General features: G+C 38.9%; 2 protein-coding genes across 5 annotated transcripts in view; one reads left to right on the forward strand and one right to left on the reverse strand.

Moving 5' to 3' along the window:
* Nucleotides 1-17,570, forward strand: part of ZMYM4 (zinc finger MYM-type containing 4) — a 710,031-nt gene that overhangs the window by 590,555 nt on the left and 101,906 nt on the right. For all 4 annotated transcript variants that reach the window (XM_053707062.1, XM_053707061.1, XM_053707064.1 and 1 more), the window contains one exon: nt 12,020-12,079. In XM_053707062.1, coding sequence (XP_053563037.1) covers nt 12,020-12,079 — 60 coding nt within the window. The remainder of the gene's footprint in view (nt 1-12,019; nt 12,080-17,570) is intronic.
* Nucleotides 15,850-16,535, reverse strand: LOC128651458 (cytosolic 5'-nucleotidase 3A-like). Its single transcript, XM_053704502.1, is given in 3 exon segments — nt 15,850-16,371; nt 16,374-16,393; nt 16,396-16,535. Coding segments are annotated over 3 exon segments (651 nt in total). The 5' UTR covers nt 16,505-16,535.

A 17,570-nucleotide genomic window follows, 5' to 3' on the forward strand; every position in this document is an offset into this window, starting at 1 on the left:
GGCCACATAGAAATATTAATCATAAAGATCAACATTCTTCTCATTTTTACAATAAAGACCCACCACTAAGACACACTCCTAAACCATCTTTCAATTCACATTATCATAATCAGAACAATCAACACTTCCAGAAAACAAATAGAGAGGAATTACCAGGTCCTTCTGGTATTCAGACTGATCAATCTAATCAGAATAGAGAGAATACATCTTTTCAAGATTCACCTAACCCACACAATTCAGTTGCTTTTTTAGAAGAACGCATACCACTAGCTCCTCTTTGGAGAAGAGAAGGCCAAAATACCTCTTACCAACAACCGGGAAGAAACAAAAGAACACACACAAACGGGGACATAGGGGAAGGGGAGTTGCCACCAAGGAAAAGAAGTTACAACAACTAAGTAAAGGCATATTTAACCTTTCAGATAGACCACTGTCTAATGATGAAATCAGAATTTTAGGAAAAGGCCTCAGTTTTTGTCCTTCTAACTCACATCAATTGTTTGAACTTTTTGTAGACTTAAACAAATACACTAGAAAACTAGCTCTACAGCGTTATTTTGCTAACAAACATCTTTAGAATCACAAAACAGTAGGCATGCCAGTCCTTACAGACAATATGACAGCAGAAAGGAACATGCCTGTCTTATATATAGACCCAGAAGACCTCTCAGAACAATTGTTCGAAGGAGTTATTCACACAAACCTCTCCCTTCCCTCCACTTTCTATCCCCATGGAGAGAATCTAGCTTATTTAGATATTTTCAGAAATCTGGTATTAGAAGATTTTGAGAAACTGCTCCCACATAATAATAAAAAATATAACAATATATGGCCCAATGAACAAAGGGCTCTACGTAACCTTTCAAATGATAATACGATCATAATCCGCCAAGCCGATAAAGGCGGCGGCTTAGTAATACAAAATTACGAAGATTATATATGTGAGGCTAGAAGGATTCTGTTAGATAAGGACTATTACAAACAACTTTCAATAGATCCTACAGATACATACACTAAAGAACTTAAAAAACTAATTACCTATGGCCAGGAACATGGTATTCTAACACAAAAAGAGAGAAAATTTCTCACACCCACTAATCCCAATATCCCATATTACTACCACTTACCAAAGATTCATAAACAAATTCACAATCCTCCTGGCCGACCGATCATTGCAGGTATGAACAGCCTCACCGATAACCTTTCACTATACATCGATCATTACCTCCAAAGATACGTTATTCAGCTTAGATCCTATATAAAAGACACTACCGATTTACTACAGAAATTATCTGAAATTAAAAAAGAACAACATCTTATTTGGGTATCTTGTGATGTTAGTTCTCTCTATTCTAATATTACACACGACATAGGCTTAGATTCTGTTGATAGTTATCTCAGTGAAGATCCATATATGTCTGACATCCAGAAGAATTATTTGCTCAAACTTATACATTTCATATTAACTCATAATTATTTTAAATTTCTAGATAATTTCTTCCTTCAGATCAAGGGAACGGCCATGGGGACCAGATTTGCTCCCAGTTTTGCAAATTTATTTATGGGCACTTTTGAAACCAAGTATATCTATGATGCAAGATGGGAGCAAAATCTGGTCTTCTATGGCCGTTATATAGACGATCTGTTGTTTGTCTGGAGGGGCTCATCCGCAACACTCACCTCCTTTCAAAATTATCTCAATAACAATAATATGGGGATCCAATTTACTTGGAACATCCAAACAGATGAAATAGATTTTTTAGACGTGACCCTAAGGTGGGGAGAGGATAATGGCATTCAGTCATGTACCTTTTTCAAACAGGTAGACAGTAATAATTTTTTGGATTACTTTAGCAACCATCACACTAGTTGGAAGACCAATATTCCATATAGCTAGTTTAGGAGAATTCGGCGTAATTGTACAGATATAAATACTTATGACACACAAAGCATACTCTTAAAAAATAAATTCAAGGAAAAACACTATCCAGAAGAATTAATAAAATCAGGCTTTTACAAAGCACGTTCTCTAAATAGAGGAGATTTGTTAAAATCAAAAACTCCAAATAAACCCATAAATGAGGACTCACATTTTGTATCTTCTTTCATCACTAGATATAATAATAATTATAAAGAGATTAAAAAGATTTTGTTTAAACACTGGCCATTACTCAAACGAGACCCCATTTTCAAAATAATATTACAAGATAAACCCAGATGTACATTTAAAAGAGCACCTACTATTAAGGAAAAACTGGCACCTAGTAAGGTCGTTATGTGCAAACGTAAGTTAAAAACTCCTCACAAGAGCACTCATAACTCTATTATGTCAAACATAGGAACTTATAGATGCAACAAAAAGAGATGCAATATGTGCAAGTATATAACAAATGGTCTTAAAACCATTATATCCAATAGCACTGGAGAATCCTTTGCAATCACTCAAAGAATAACATGCAACTCCAACTATGTAGTGTACTGTATAACATGCTTGTGTGGCCTACAATATATAGGTCGCACCTGTAGAAAAATCAGACAAAGATGGTCAGAACATTTGAGATGTATACTGAAGGGGTCTGACAAATATAGTACCTCTAGGCACCACTCCTCCATACATGGCACAAATAATTGTGTCATGAATATCACCCCATTGGAAATCATTCCTGCCCTTAGTTCCCAAAACAGAATGACTAAATTACGCCAGAGGGAAACCTTTTGGATTTACCAATTTAAAACCCTACATCCAGAGGGCCTTAATGAAGTAATAGATTCTGCTGCTTTTTAACACATCTCTAATACATATAATATCACTTCAAATCACACGTTGTTTATATACATATTGCAACAATATGTTTACTATTTTATAATATGATACCTTCATATCATTATTTTATTATATGATACCTTCATATTACATCCATCACTCGCACATTGTTTTTTAGTTATGAATGTACTCTTCACAATTAATCTATTTTAGATTTTACACTTAGTAGTATTTCACTCATAGTTTATATCACAGATATATATACACACATTAGGTATAATTAGCCCCATTTTCTCACCACGATGTAACACATTAGCATCCATTATCACTAGGACATAGATGCATATACATATATATATATATATAAGATATGCGGTCCTTACACTTATGTAATATACACATTCAGTCACGTAGGTAGTTTATGAACGTTATAGTTAGAGTTCATTTAGTGCATCTCTTTCATTCATGTAGGCATCAGCCACTCACGGCCCTATCACACTTCTTTCACAGTAGTTGCACGTACACGTCATGCTCACACATAGCAACATTAACAACAGACACTGTTTCTATGTTAGTCATCGGACGCATCTAACATAATCCCCACGCCTTTTTGAGACACACCCTTAGCCCCAATCAAATGGAGCAACACATCACATGTTTTGGGATTGTTTTAGATACAGCACTTCTATTGGTTTAGCGCGACACACCTTAGTTTTACGAAGCTATAGGACTGGACATTTATTATAACATTCCTATTCGTTGAATTATACACACCCTTACTCTGTTAAGAAACATAAGACTATACCTTTTTACAGCGTATTATTTATACTTAGGTGCCATTTACAAATACAATCAAGGAATAAAAACGGATATAAAAAAAGCGCATGTCGCAATAATACACTTGACATATACATGTATAAATAACATCACGAATATTCATAACCATTTACAACACTGTGCTTAAATATTTAAGACAATTCATAGAGCTTAGATCTCAGTACTTCTATATATGTTTTTAATTCTAGTCTATATATGTCGAGAAGGATTAGTAGGTTCTATATATTAGACATTTGTTTTGCACATTGCATTGTATCACTGGTATTATCTGCAACATCCGGTTAGAACATCTAGGGAGTGAATTCAAGTAGCACCTGTTCTAATAAGCTACAGCTGATCTCATTAAGCCTACACAGGGGTATATATGTAAGAGACTCCAGTACATTCAATATCATTTGCCTGAGGAAAAAGCGTGGTTAGCGCTTAGAAACGCGTTGCAATTTTACTACAGATGTCATTGTAGATCTGTGTATTTCTCCAACATAGGTGTGTCCGGTCCACGGCGTCATCCTTACTTGTGGGATATTCTCTTCCCCAACAGGAAATGGCAAAGAGCCCAGCAAAGCTGGTCACATGATCCCTCCTAGGCTCCGCCTTCCCCAGTCATTCTCTTTGCCGTTGTACAGGCAACATCTCCACGGAGATGGCTTAGAGTTTTTTGGTGTTTAACTGTAGTTTTTATTATTCAATCAAGAGTTTGTTATTTTAAAATAGTGCTGGTATGTACTATTTACTCTGAAACAGAAAGGTGATGAAGATTTCTGTTTGTAAGAGGAAAATGATTTTAGCAACCGTTACTAAAATCGATGGCTTTTTCCACACAGGACTGTTGAGAGGAATTAACTTCAGTTGGGGGAAACAGTGAGCAGACTTTTGCTGCTTGAGGTATGACACATTTCTAACAAGACGATGTAATGCTGGAAGCTGTCATTTTCCCTATGGGATCCGGTAAGCCATTTTTATTACATAAGAAAAAAAGGGCTTCACAAGGGCTTTTAAGACTGTAGACATTTTCTGGGCTAAAACGATTGATATATAAACATATTTTATACTTCATAGCTTTGAGGAATTATTTTATTCTTGGGAATTATGTAAAATAACCGGCAGGCACTGTATTGGACACCTTATCCTCTAGGGGCTTTCCCTAATCATAGGCAGAGCCTCATTTTCGCGCCTCTATTGCGCACTTGTTTTTAGGAAGCATGACATGCAGATGCATGTGTGAGGAGCTCTGATACACAGAAAAGACTTTCTGAAGGCGTCATTTGGTATCGTATTCCCCTTTGGGCTTGGTTGGGTCTCAGCAAAGCAGATACCAGGGACTGTAAAGGGGTTAAATATAAAAACGGCTCCGGTTCCGTTATTTTAAGAGTTAAAGCTTTCAAATTTGGTGTGCAATACTTTTAAGGCTTTAAGACACTGTGGTGAAATTTTGGTGAATTTTGAACAATTCCTTCATACTTTTTCACATTTGCAGTAATAAAGTGTTTTCAGTTTAATTTAAAATTTAAAGTGACAGTAACGGTTTTATTTTAAAACGTTTTTTGTACTTTGTTATCAAGTTTATGCCTGTTTAACATGTCTGAACTACCAGATAGACTGTGTTCTGTATGTGGGGAAGCCAAGGTTCCTTCTCCTTTAAATAGATGTGATTTATGTGACACAAAATTTAGAGAAAATGATGCCCAAGATGATTCCTCAAGTGAGGGGAGTAAGCATGGTACTGCATCATCCCCTCCTTCGTCTACACCAGTCTTGCCCACACAGGAGGCCCCTAGTACATCTAGTGCGCCAATACTCCTTACTATGCAACAATTAACGGCTGTAATGGATAATTCTATCAAAAACATTTTAGCCAAAATGCCCACTTATCAGCGAAAGCGCGACTGCTCTGTTTTAGAAAATACTGAAGAGCATGAGGACGCTGATGATATTGGTTCTGAAGTGCCCCTACACCAGTCTGAGGGGGCCAGGGAGGTTTTGTCTGAGGGAGAAATTTCAGATTCAGGGAAAATTTCTCAACAAGCTGAACCTGATGTGATTACATTTAAATTTAAATTGGAACATCTCCGCGCCCTGCTTAAGGAGGTGTTATCTACTCTGGATGATTGTGAGAATTTGGTCATTCCAGAGAAATTATGTAAAATGGACAAGTTCCTAGAGGTCCCGGGGCCCCCCGAAGCTTTTCCTATACCCAAGCGGGTGGCGGACATTGTAAATAAAGAATGGGAAAGGCCCGGCATACCTTTCGTCCCTCCCCCTATATTTAAGAAATTGTTTCCTATGGTCGACCCCAGAAAGGACTTATGGCAGACAGTCCCCAAGGTCGAGGGGGCGGTTTCTACTCTAAACAAACGCACCACTATACCCATAGAAGATAGTTGTGCTTTCAAAGATCCTATGGATAAAAAATTAGAGGGTTTGCTTAAAAAGATGTTTGTTCAGCAAGGTTACCTTCTACAACCAATTTCATGCATTGTTCCTGTCACTACAGCAGCGTGTTTCTGGTTCGATGAACTAGAAAAGGCGCTCAATAAAGATTCTTCTTATGAGGAGATTTTGGACAGAATTCATGCTCTCAAATTGGCTAACTCTTTCACCCTAGACGCCACTTTGCAATTGGCTAGATTAGCGGCGAAAAATTCTGGGTTTGCTATTGTGGCGCGCAGAGCGCTTTGGCTAAAATCTTGGTCTTCCAAGAACAAATTGCTTAACATTCCTTTCAAGGGGAAAACGCTGTTTGGCCCTGACTTGAAAGAGATTATTTCTGATATCACTGGGGGTAAGGGCCACGCCCTTCCTCAGGATAGGTCTTTCAAGGCCAAAAATAAACCTAATTTTCGTCCCTTTCGCAGAAACGGACCAGCCCCAAGTGCTACATCCTCTAAGCAAGAGGGTAATACTTCTCAAGCCAAACCAGCCTGGAGGCCAATGCAAGGCTGGAACAAAGGAAAGCAGGCCAAGAAACCTGCCACTGCTACCAAGACAGCATGAGATGTTGGCCCCCGATCCGGGACCGGATCTGGTGGGGGGCAGACTCTCTCTCTTCGCTCAGGCTTGGGCAAGAGATGTTCTGGATCCTTGGGCGCTAGAAATAGTCTCCCAAGGTTATCTTCTGGAATTCAAGGGGCTTCCCCCAAGGGGGAGGTTCCACAGGTCTCAATTGTCTTCAGACCACATAAAAAAACAGGCATTCTTACATTGTGTAGAAGACCTGTTAAAAATGGGAGTGATTCATCCTGTTCCATTAGGAGAACAAGGGATGGGGTTCTACTCCAATCTGTTCGTAGTTCCCAAAAAAGAGGGAACATTCAGACCAATCTTAGATCTCAAGATCCTAAACAAGTTTCTCAAGGTTCCATCGTTCAAAATGGAAACCATTCGAACAATTCTTCCTTCCATCCAGGAAGGTCAATTCATGACCACGGTGGATTTAAAGGATGCGTATCTACATATTCCTATCCACAAGGAACATCATCGGTTCCTAAGGTTCGCATTCCTGGACAAGCATTACCAGTTTGTGACACTTCCGTTCGGATTAGCCACTGCTCCAAGAATTTTCACAAAGGTACTAGGGTCCCTTCTAGCGGTGCTAAGACCAAGGGGCATTGCAGTAGTACCTTACTTGGACGACATTCTGATTCAAGCGTCGTCCCTTCCACAAGCAAAGGCTCACACGGACATTGTCCTGGCCTTTCTCAGATCTCACGGGTGGAAAGTGAACGTAGAAAAAAGTTCTCTATCTCCGTCAACAAGGGTTCCCTTCTTGGGAACAATAATAGACTCCTTAGAAATGAGGATTTTTCTGACAGAGGCCAGAAAATCAAAACTTCTAAACTCTTGTCAAGTACTTCATTCTGTTCCTCTTCCTTCCATAGCACAGTGCATGGAAGTAATAGGTTTGATGGTAGCGGCAATGGACATAGTTCCTTTTGCGCGAATTCATCTAAGACCATTACAACTGTGCATGCTCAGTCAGTGGAATGGGGATTATACAGACTTGTCTCCGACGATACAAGTAGATCAGAGGACCAGAGATTCACTCCGTTGGTGGCTGTCCCTGGACAACCTGTCACAGGGGATGAGCTTCCGCAGACCAGAGTGGGTCATTGTCACGACCGACGCCAGTCTGGTGGGCTGGGGCGCGGTCTGGGGACCCCTGAAAGCTCAGGGTCTTTGGTCTCGGGAAGAATCTCTTCTCCTGATAAATATTCTGGAACTGAGAGCGATATTCAATGCTCTCAAGGCTTGGCCTCAGCTGGGAAAGGCCAAATTCATACGGTTTCAATCAGACAACATGACGACTGTTGCGTACATCAACCATCAGGGGGGAACAAGGAGTTCCCTGGCGATGGAAGAAGTGACCAAAATCATTCAATGGGCGGAGACTCACTCCTGCCACTTGTCTGCAATCCACATCCCAGGAGTGGAAAATTGGGAAGCGGATTTTCTGAGTCGTCAGACATTTCATCCGGGGGAGTGGGAACTCCATCCGGAAATCTTTGCCCAAATTACTCAGTTGTGGGGCATTCCAGACATGGATCTGATGGCCTCTCGTCAGAACTTCAAGGTTCCTTGCTACGGGTCCAGATCCAGGGATCCCAAGGCGACTCTAGTAGATGCACTAGTAGCACCTTGGACCTTCAAACTAGCTTATGTATTCCCGCCGTTTCCTCTCATCCCCAGGCTGGTAGCCAGGATCAATCAGGAGAGGGCATCGGTGATCTTGATAGCTCCTGCGTGGCCACGCAGGACTTGGTATGCAGACCTGGTGAATATGTCATCGGCTCCACCATGGAAGCTACCTTTGAGACGGGACCTTCTTGTTCAAGGTCCGTTCGAACATCCGGATCTGGTCTCACTCCAACTGACTGCCTGGAGATTGAACGCTTGATCTTATCAAAGCGAGGGTTCTCAGATTCTGTCATTGATACTCTTGTTCAGGCCAGAAAGCCTGTAACTAGAAAAATCTACCACAAAATATGGAAAAAATATATCTGTTGGTGTGAATCTAAAGGATTCCCTTGGGACAAGATAAAAATTCCTAAGATTCTATCCTTTCTTCAAGAAGGTTTGGAGAAAGGATTATCTGCAAGTTCTTTGAAGGGACAGATTTCTGCCTTATCTGTGTTACTTCACAATGTTCAAGCCTTTGTTCAGGCTCTGGTTAGAATCAAGCCTGTTTACAAACCTTTGACTCCTCCTTGGAGTCTCAATTTAGTTCTTTCAGTTCTTCAGGGGGTTCCGTTTGAACCCTTACATTCCGTTGATATTAAGTTATTATCTTGGAAAGTTTTGTTTTTGGTTGCAATTTCTTCTGCTAGAAGAGTTTCAGAATTATCTGCTCTGCAGTGTTCTCCTCCTTATCTGGTGTTCCATGCAGATAAGGTGGTTTTGCGTACTAAACCTGGTTTTCTTCCGAAAGTTGTTTCTAACAAAAACATTAACCAGGAGATAGTCGTGCCTTCTTTGTGTCCGAATCCAGTTTCAAAGAAGGAACGTTTGTTGCACAATTTGGATGTAGTTCGTGCTTTAAAATTCTATTTAGATGCTACAAAGGATTTTAGACAAACATCTTCCTTGTTTGTTGTTTATTCTGGTAAAAGGAGAGGTCAAAAAGCAACTTCTACCTCTCTCTCCTTTTGGCTTAAAAGCATCATCAGATTGGCTTACGAGACTGCCGGACGGCAGCCTCCTGAAAGAATCACAGCTCATTCCACTAGGGCTGTGGCTTCCACATGGGCCTTCAAGAACGAGGCTTCTGTTGATCAGATATGTAAGGCAGCGACTTGGTCTTCACTGCACACTTTTACTAAATTTTACAAATTTGATACTTTTGCTTCTTCTGAGGCTATTTTTGGGAGAAAGGTTTTGCAAGCCGTGGTGCCTTCCATCTAGGTGACCTGATTTGCTCCCTCCCTTCATCCGTGTCCTAAAGCTTTGGTATTGGTTCCCACAAGTAAGGATGACGCCGTGGACCGGACACACCTATGTTGGAGAAAACAGAATTTATGTTTACCTGATAAATTACTTTCTCCAACGGTGTGTCCGGTCCACGGCCCGCCCTGGTTTTTTAATCAGGTCTGATAATTTATTTTCTTTAACTACAGTCACCACGGTATCATATGATTTCTCCTATGCAAATATTCCTCCTTTACGTCGGTCGAATGACTGGGGAAGGCGGAGCCTAGGAGGGATCATGTGACCAGCTTTGCTGGGCTCTTTGCCATTTCCTGTTGGGGAAGAGAATATCCCACAAGTAAGGATGACGCCGTGGACCGGACACACCGTTGGAGAAAGTAATTTATCAGGTAAACATAAATTCTGTTTTTTTTAATTAAACTTTTTTTATTGACACTGGAGTTCTGTTTTTTCATCATCCTGATATATTTGAAGTTCATCATACATCACGACAGTGCTTTTTGGGCAGATTTGTGCACTAGGACACCATAATATTCCTAGTATGCTTCATTTGCACTATAAGGTGCAATACTTTTTGTGAGTATCCATTCGCAAGCAGTTACAGATATTCATCACTGGTTCCACATTGATTTGCACTAGGGGTCGCCCTCTTGTTTTCTTTCTTGAAATCAAGAGATTGTGGTACCTTCCTTCTTTCCTAATCCTTCTTCTTTGAAGGAACGTTTGCTTCATAATTTGGATGTGGTTCGAGCATTGAAGTTCTATCTTCAGGCTTCTAAGGATTTTAGACAAACGCCTTCCTTATTTGTTACCTATTCTGGGAAGCGTAAAGAGCAGAGGGTCTCTGCGACTTCCTTGTCCTTTTGGTTAAGGAATGTTATCTGCTTAGCTTATGAGACATCGGGACATAAGCCTCCTCAGAGAATTACAGCTCATTCTACTAGAGAAGTGGCTTCCTCTTGGGCCTTTAGGAACGAGGTCTCTATGGATCAGCTTTGTAAGACGGCTACCTGGTCCTCCTTACACACTTTTTCTAAATTTTACAAGTTTGATGTTTTTGTTTCTGCTGAAGCAGCCTTCAGGAGAAATGTTTTGCAGGTTGTGGTGCCCTCAGATTAGGGTCCGCCTCTCTTTTTGTCCCTCCCGTTTTCATTCAGTGTCCTAGAGCTTGGGTATAACTTTCCCAAAAGTAAGGAATGAAGCCGTGGACTCTCCTTATAATTAGAAGGAAAACATAAATTATGCTTACCAGATAATTTAATTTCCTTCTGTATAAGGAGAGTCCACGGCCCTCGCCCGTGTTCTCCGATGGGCAGCCCACTAAATTATTATACACACTAATTAAACAGCGCTAACTGCCAGGGAAGATTCGATATCTCTATAATAAAGAGCAATCAACACACAATAATCGAAATAGAAAGAATAAAAAAAATTAAAAAATCCTAGGTAAAGCCACTTTAAAGTGAATATATATATTAACAAGCATATATTAAAGAACATACATAAAAGGCATACATAACAATCAAATGTTAAAAAACATGCATACAAAACAAAATATAATAGGAAAAGGCTACTGCACCTATAATATATGTAGCAGACAGTATCCTAAAAAGGACTGTGCAGTAAAATGCAAATAATAATATACGAGACCTGCTGCAGCTGATTGACCGAGGGTTTCCTGCGTGCCTCCCGAATAGAATATAATACCAAAATCTGTAAAACACACAAGCGCAAACAGACTCAAGTGTAGGTAAATACAACAAACACACCACACTGTTTGGATTGCACTTACAAGATAAAAATTTAATCAGGCGTTTGTTACAAATATATTCAGTAACCAGAAGAAATCATCCATAAACGATTAAATGCGGAATAAGTCCTTACAAATGCTGAAGAAGTCCCTCAAAGTAATAATACCGGGACCAATAGTTCAGTTTCGGATGCCTGCAAGAAACTGAACTATTGGTCCCGGTATTATTACTTTGATCGACTTCTTCAGCATTTGTAAGGACTTATTCCGCATTTAATCGTTTATGGATGATTTCTTCTGGTTACTGAATATATTTGTAACAAACGCCTGATTAAATTTTTATCTTGTAAGTGCAATCCAAACAGCGTGGTGTGTTTGTTGTATTTACCTACACTTGAGTCTGTTTCCGCTTGTGTGTTTTACAGATTTTGGGAGCCCACTAAATTATATTTTTCTTCTGGCACCTTTTATACCATGATATTTCTCCTACGGTTCCTTGTTCCCTCAGCAGAATGACTGGGGGATAGGGAAAGTGGGAGAGGTATTTAAGCCTTTGGCTGGGGTGTCTTTGCCTCCTGGTGGCTAGGTTCAGTATTTCCCAACAGTAAGGAATGAAGCCGTGAACTCTCCTTATACAGAAGGAAATTAAATTATCTGGTAAGCAAAATTTGTTTTTCAGGACATTATATCACACAACCGTACTTCCTCTAATATTTTTTTTCCTTTTATTTTGTCACCCTGTAAAGGACCCAAGTCGCAGGAGGGTGAACAGGGAGATCTTTCCCCCTTGTCTGAAAATGTTGGAGGTAAAAATCAATTTTAAAATTTCTTTATTTTTAAAATTAATGATTTAGTTTTTAAACTTCTATTTTTATTTGGTGGGGAAATTCAAATGTTAGAAAATTGTATATGAAAGAATAATTTTGAAACAATACAATTGTTCTCTGTGTTTAAATAATGTTGGTCTAAAATGTGTTTTACTATATTCATTTTTTTTTTAGTTAAAATATGTTTGCTTTAGAAAGCTCTATGTTAAAAAAATTGGGCTACTTTTTATGACAAAGCTTCAGATTGCCTTTTACAAACAACCTATTTTTTTTTCGATTGTGAAAAATACACAAACTCTGCAGGGGGTTTTCTTTGCTCATATTTTCCTAAGCTTTATAAGTAGAAAACTTCACCCTGTTCTTTATCTTGCAATTAGAGTTCAGCCTTTGGCTCCTTTAGTAGAACAAACCACTTTGAGGATATCTTCTTCTCCCTCACATTTTTCAAGATGGGAGAATTGTAAAGGTTATATTTTTTTTGTAATATGGCTCAACTCTTAGACAGTTAAGTTTCCAAGACGATTCAAGTGTTCAAGCAATTTGATTGTATGTACTTTTTTATGGATTACATCAATGACCATTGGATTGTTGGAATACATTTTTGGTCTCTGTGGATCAGCAAACTGATTACTTGTAGCTCCCCTCTAATTCAGTATCATCTTAGGATTTGTATTGATTTGCATGACTGTGGTTGGGTATGTCAATCATTTTAAAGTTTAATTACAGGGGGGGGGGGGGTTATTTTGTCCATACATGTTCCAGTACACAGTAGCAGTTTAACATGAAAAACATTTTAACATTGAATTTTCCTTCTGAATTTTTCCTTAAAGGAATATGAAACCCAGATTTTTTCTTTCATGATTCAGATAGAGCATGCAATCTTAAGCAATTTTCTAATTTACTTCTATTACCAAGTTTTCTTCGTTCTCTTGGTATTCTTTGTTGAATGAGCAGCAATGTACTACTGGTTGCTGACTAAACACATGGGTAAGCCAATGAGAATCGGTATTTATATGCAGCAACCAATCATCTTTCCTAGATAAACCTTTCAGCAAAGGAGAACAAGAGAAGGAAGCAAATTAAATAATTGAAGTAAATTGAAAAGTTGTTTAAAAATTGTATTCTCTATCTGAATCGTGAAAGAAAAATTTTGGGTTTCATGTCCTTTAAATTCAAGAAATACAAAAGTAGTTTTATGACATCATGGAAAAGCCAAGATGTTATCCCATTGTTTGGACTATGCCAGTGTCTCTAGAGGTAGAAACAGGGTGAATCCATAACAGAGGCAATTTATTATAAAGGATTAATAATGCAAAAAGGCAATGCAGTAAAACTTATTATGTGCTAGCCACAAGCTAGACAGAGTCATACAAATATACTGTGAACTCTTGCACATGCTCAGTAGGAGCTGGTTTCTCAAGTGCACTTAAAATGATTGCACAATTTGATAATGGCAGTAAATCGGAAAGTGTTTTTATTTTTTACTTCTGTGCTTCATCTAAATCATGAGTTTAATTTTGACTTTTAGGTCCCTTTAACTGTTCATTAACATGTATTATTGCCTTTTGAGTCACCAGGGAAGCTTAATGAGTGCTCTTGTATTGTGCAAAATCTTTTGTCTTAGTTTTTAAAGGGATGCTAAAGTCAAAATTCATGATTAAGATAGAGCATGCAGCTTTAGTAGACTATCCAATTAATTGCACAGTCTTTTTATATGCGCACTCTGAGGCACCAGATGCTATGTGTAAGAGTTCATAGTGTATATGTATATGAGTCTATGCTTGGCTGATGGCTGTCACATGAAAAAGGGACTGGCATGCTCATTTAAAATTCAGAAAAGGTGCTATTGCACTGTCTTTTTATTGTGCGCTTTCTGATTATGTAATTCTAATATATCTAATGGTCATCGCTTATTTGCAAGACTGTGGAATTCACACATACCTACAAATGCTGTCTCCTGTCAATCTATTCTGACTATTGGTATCCTAACTCCTTTTTGGAGGTACCTCTTTATCCTCCTACCAATGTACTATGTAATTATCAACATTGAGCTGTCATCTGACATGTTCTGAGATTACTGACTTAGGGACATTAATACATACATGCTACACATAATAATAATAATAATAATAATAATAATGTATTTAAAGCTAAGATTGTAGACACCCGAGAGTAATATACAGATCCATTTTTAAAATTGTTAGTAGCGTAACTATTAAGAAGTGCAAAGATTTAGCCTGCATAAAACAATAGCACCACCATGTTGTAATTTAAGCTTCCCTAGATTTTAAAGCCTGTTATCCCCTCTGCTGAGACCTATTAGTGACAGTTTTATAAATGAGTTACTATTTCTACAGACTCAGGGCTAGATTTATTAAAGCCCTACAGCTGCAAGTTCTCACAAGAACTTGCTCGCCGTCATTTATCAAGCAGCCACTTCCCTAACCTCTTCGCCACCTCTAAGGTGGCGAAATTCAATCTCCTCAGTCTAGTCAGACCGAGGAGATTGACAGTTCCTGCGTTCAATTCCGACCCTGCCCGCGCGTGATTGGCTGTGCGCGGGCAGGGTCGGAATTGAACGCAAAATTGCGCTAGTGTGCAACGGCGAATACCTGCGGGTAATTTCGCCCCGCCACAGGCGAGCTGAGGCGTACAGGGGTGCGTATACGCGCCCCTGTCCGCCTCAGCTTTAATAAATCTAGCCCTCAGTGTTTAATATCCCTTTAACATTTACAACCTATGAACTGGCTTCTAGTGTATTTCCTGTCTGTTCTGAACACATTACTCTGACTTATATAGTGGACTGTATACATTTAGTTAATGACCTCTCCCAAAAGTCTGAGTCTTCAGAGTACTGTGTAAAGCACAATTTCATCTACAAGATATGACAAGTCCACGGATTTCATCCTTACTTGTGGGATATTAACCTCCTGCTAACAGGAAGTGGCAAAGAGCACCACAGCATTCTCTTTGCCTGTGTTAGTAATAGGAAGAGGTAAAGTGAGGTGTTAGTTTTAGTTTCTTCAATCAAGATATTTTTTGTTTTAAAATGGTACCGGTGAGTACTATTTTTCCTCAGGGAGAAATCGTCAGTCTGGATTCCCAAGAGGAATGAAGAGATCCTTTTCTTTTGCATGATGTACCGAGTCCACGGATTCATCCTAACTTGTGGGATATTGTCCTTCCTGACAGGAAGTAGCAAAGAGAGCACCACAGCAGAGCTGTCTATATAGTGCCCCCCTTAACTCCACCCCCCTGTCATTCTCCTTTGCTGGCTCTAAGCAGGAAGAGTAAAGAGAAGAGGTGTTAAACTGTTAGTTTTATTTTATCTTCAATCAAGTGTGTATTTTTTTTTTTATTTTTTTTTTTTTTATTTTTTTTGGTGGAGTTTAATAGATAAAACAGACTGTACAAACATAGCACTTTAAAACATGCACACAATTTGGCCTTTGAAAAAAACATTTATGATTTTTAAAAAATACATCACCAAAAAAGTGCATATGAAAATAAAGATATACTCTAATTTCCCCCCTCCCCCCCCCCCCCCAATGTTCAGAGGTAGAATGACGTTCACTCTATATTCATATACAAATCTTCCTTTCACAAGGATTTCTTGTGAGACTATGGACAGAAAACCATTACACAATAAAGGCTGAGAAAAGCTATATACCGAAGCAGCACATTGCTGAAAAGTAAGGTGCTTTCAAGTTCAGATAAATTAAATATATTTAAATAAAACAATAATAAAATTAATTTAGAAAAACAAGATGAAATAAGTAAACTCCAGACTGTTGGATGACTTCCTCTAAAACATCCCCAAATCCCGCAGAAAAAATAAATACTGGGATACTGTGTTCATTTAGCTTATCAAAAAAGGTTTCAAAACCTTCTTTGAGCATGACATCAGATTCCCTTATAACTTCTGCCAGTTTGGCTTTCTGTAAACGTTGTTCAATTAATAACGCGTGCGACTTTGCATACCATTCAATCATAAATGGATATTTCTCTTTTATTGTAAGGTGTGGATCTATTTCAATTGCATAGTATTTTTCCTTCAGCTGAAGCAACTTTGCTCTGCATTCATCTGTAACATATTTGCAGTTGTCGATTATGTTATGGCAAGTAGGACATCTCTTCCCATTGTAGGAAAATCTGCTTAATGTCATATCAAAATCTGTGATTACCTGTAGTTTGGAGGATCCCCTCTTTATTAGACCACATATTATCTCTTCTACTTTTGTAGGATTCTTTATATGGACCGTTTTTTTTTCAGAAATTCAGGCATCATCTCATCTTCTTCTTTTTGGTAGTAAAAATGTACTGAGCCAGCACCACTCCTCCAACCAGAGCGCACATACTGGCACTAGCCACAGCTCCCATCTTTGCAACAGTAGATCTGTCCATAGCTGCACAAGTTCCCACCTTCCTCTCAGCTTCTGAGCCACTCGCTGTGTATCCGTGTTTGTTATTTTTAAATGGTACCAGTGTTGTACTATTTACTCTCAGGCAGGACATAGATGAAGATTTCTGCCTGGAGGATAATGATCTTAGCATTTGTAACTAAGGTCCACTGCTGTTCCCACAGAAGCTGAGGAGTACAGGAAAACTTCAGTGTGAGGAACGGTTTCTTGCTATACAGCAATGAGGTATGTTCAGTCATATTTTCTGCAGAGACTGTGTTAACTCAGAAAGGCTGACAGTGTCCTCATTAGGGGAAGGGGAAGCAATAGTGTTATCAGAGGTTTTTACTAGCTTGCATAAAGGGTTAGTTTTTTGTGGGCACTCAGTTTGTTATGTGAATTTGGGACAAATGTTTTTGTGTCTGGGAGTAACGTTTTCTGTTTTATGGGACATTTGCTTGAGGGTTCTTTGGGGTTGTTTATAACCCACATGGCTTTCAGGCAGGGTTTGTTAGTTTTGTGTAGGCCCCATCAGGCGGGGCCTACATTTACAAGCAGCAAGCAACTTCTCCTGAGGTCCTGATAGTCTTCTGAGGGACTAATTGAAGCTTTAAACCCCATATTATCGCTTCCTAAGGGCAGGTAGGGCCACAGCAGAGCTGTGGCAAGGTGCTAACAGGGTTTTTAACCGGTTTTAGACATATTTCAATCCGTTTTTTTCATTTGGAGGTTTATTGCTTATTAACTTGTGGTGCAATCCTTCTAAAGCTTAGTGGGTACACTGTTAAAATTTCAGAAAAATTGAAGCAATTTTAACCTGTTTTGCAGTTTGTGTATGCCTTTTTTTTCCCTCTTAAAGGCACAGTACCGTTTTTTGCAAATTGTGTTTTTTTCATTAAATAAAGTGTTTTCCAAGCTTGCTTGCTTTATTACTAGTCTGTTAAACATGTCTGCCACTGAGGAAACTCATTGTTCAATTTGTTTAGAAGCCATTGTGGAACCCCCTCTTAGAATGTGTCCCACTTGTACTGATATGTCTATAAATTGCAAACAGCATATTTTGACTTATA

The sequence above is a fragment of the Bombina bombina genome, chromosome 3 (assembly GCF_027579735.1).
Source record: "Bombina bombina isolate aBomBom1 chromosome 3, aBomBom1.pri, whole genome shotgun sequence".
In the NCBI taxonomy this organism is placed as follows: domain Eukaryota; kingdom Metazoa; phylum Chordata; class Amphibia; order Anura; family Bombinatoridae; genus Bombina; species Bombina bombina.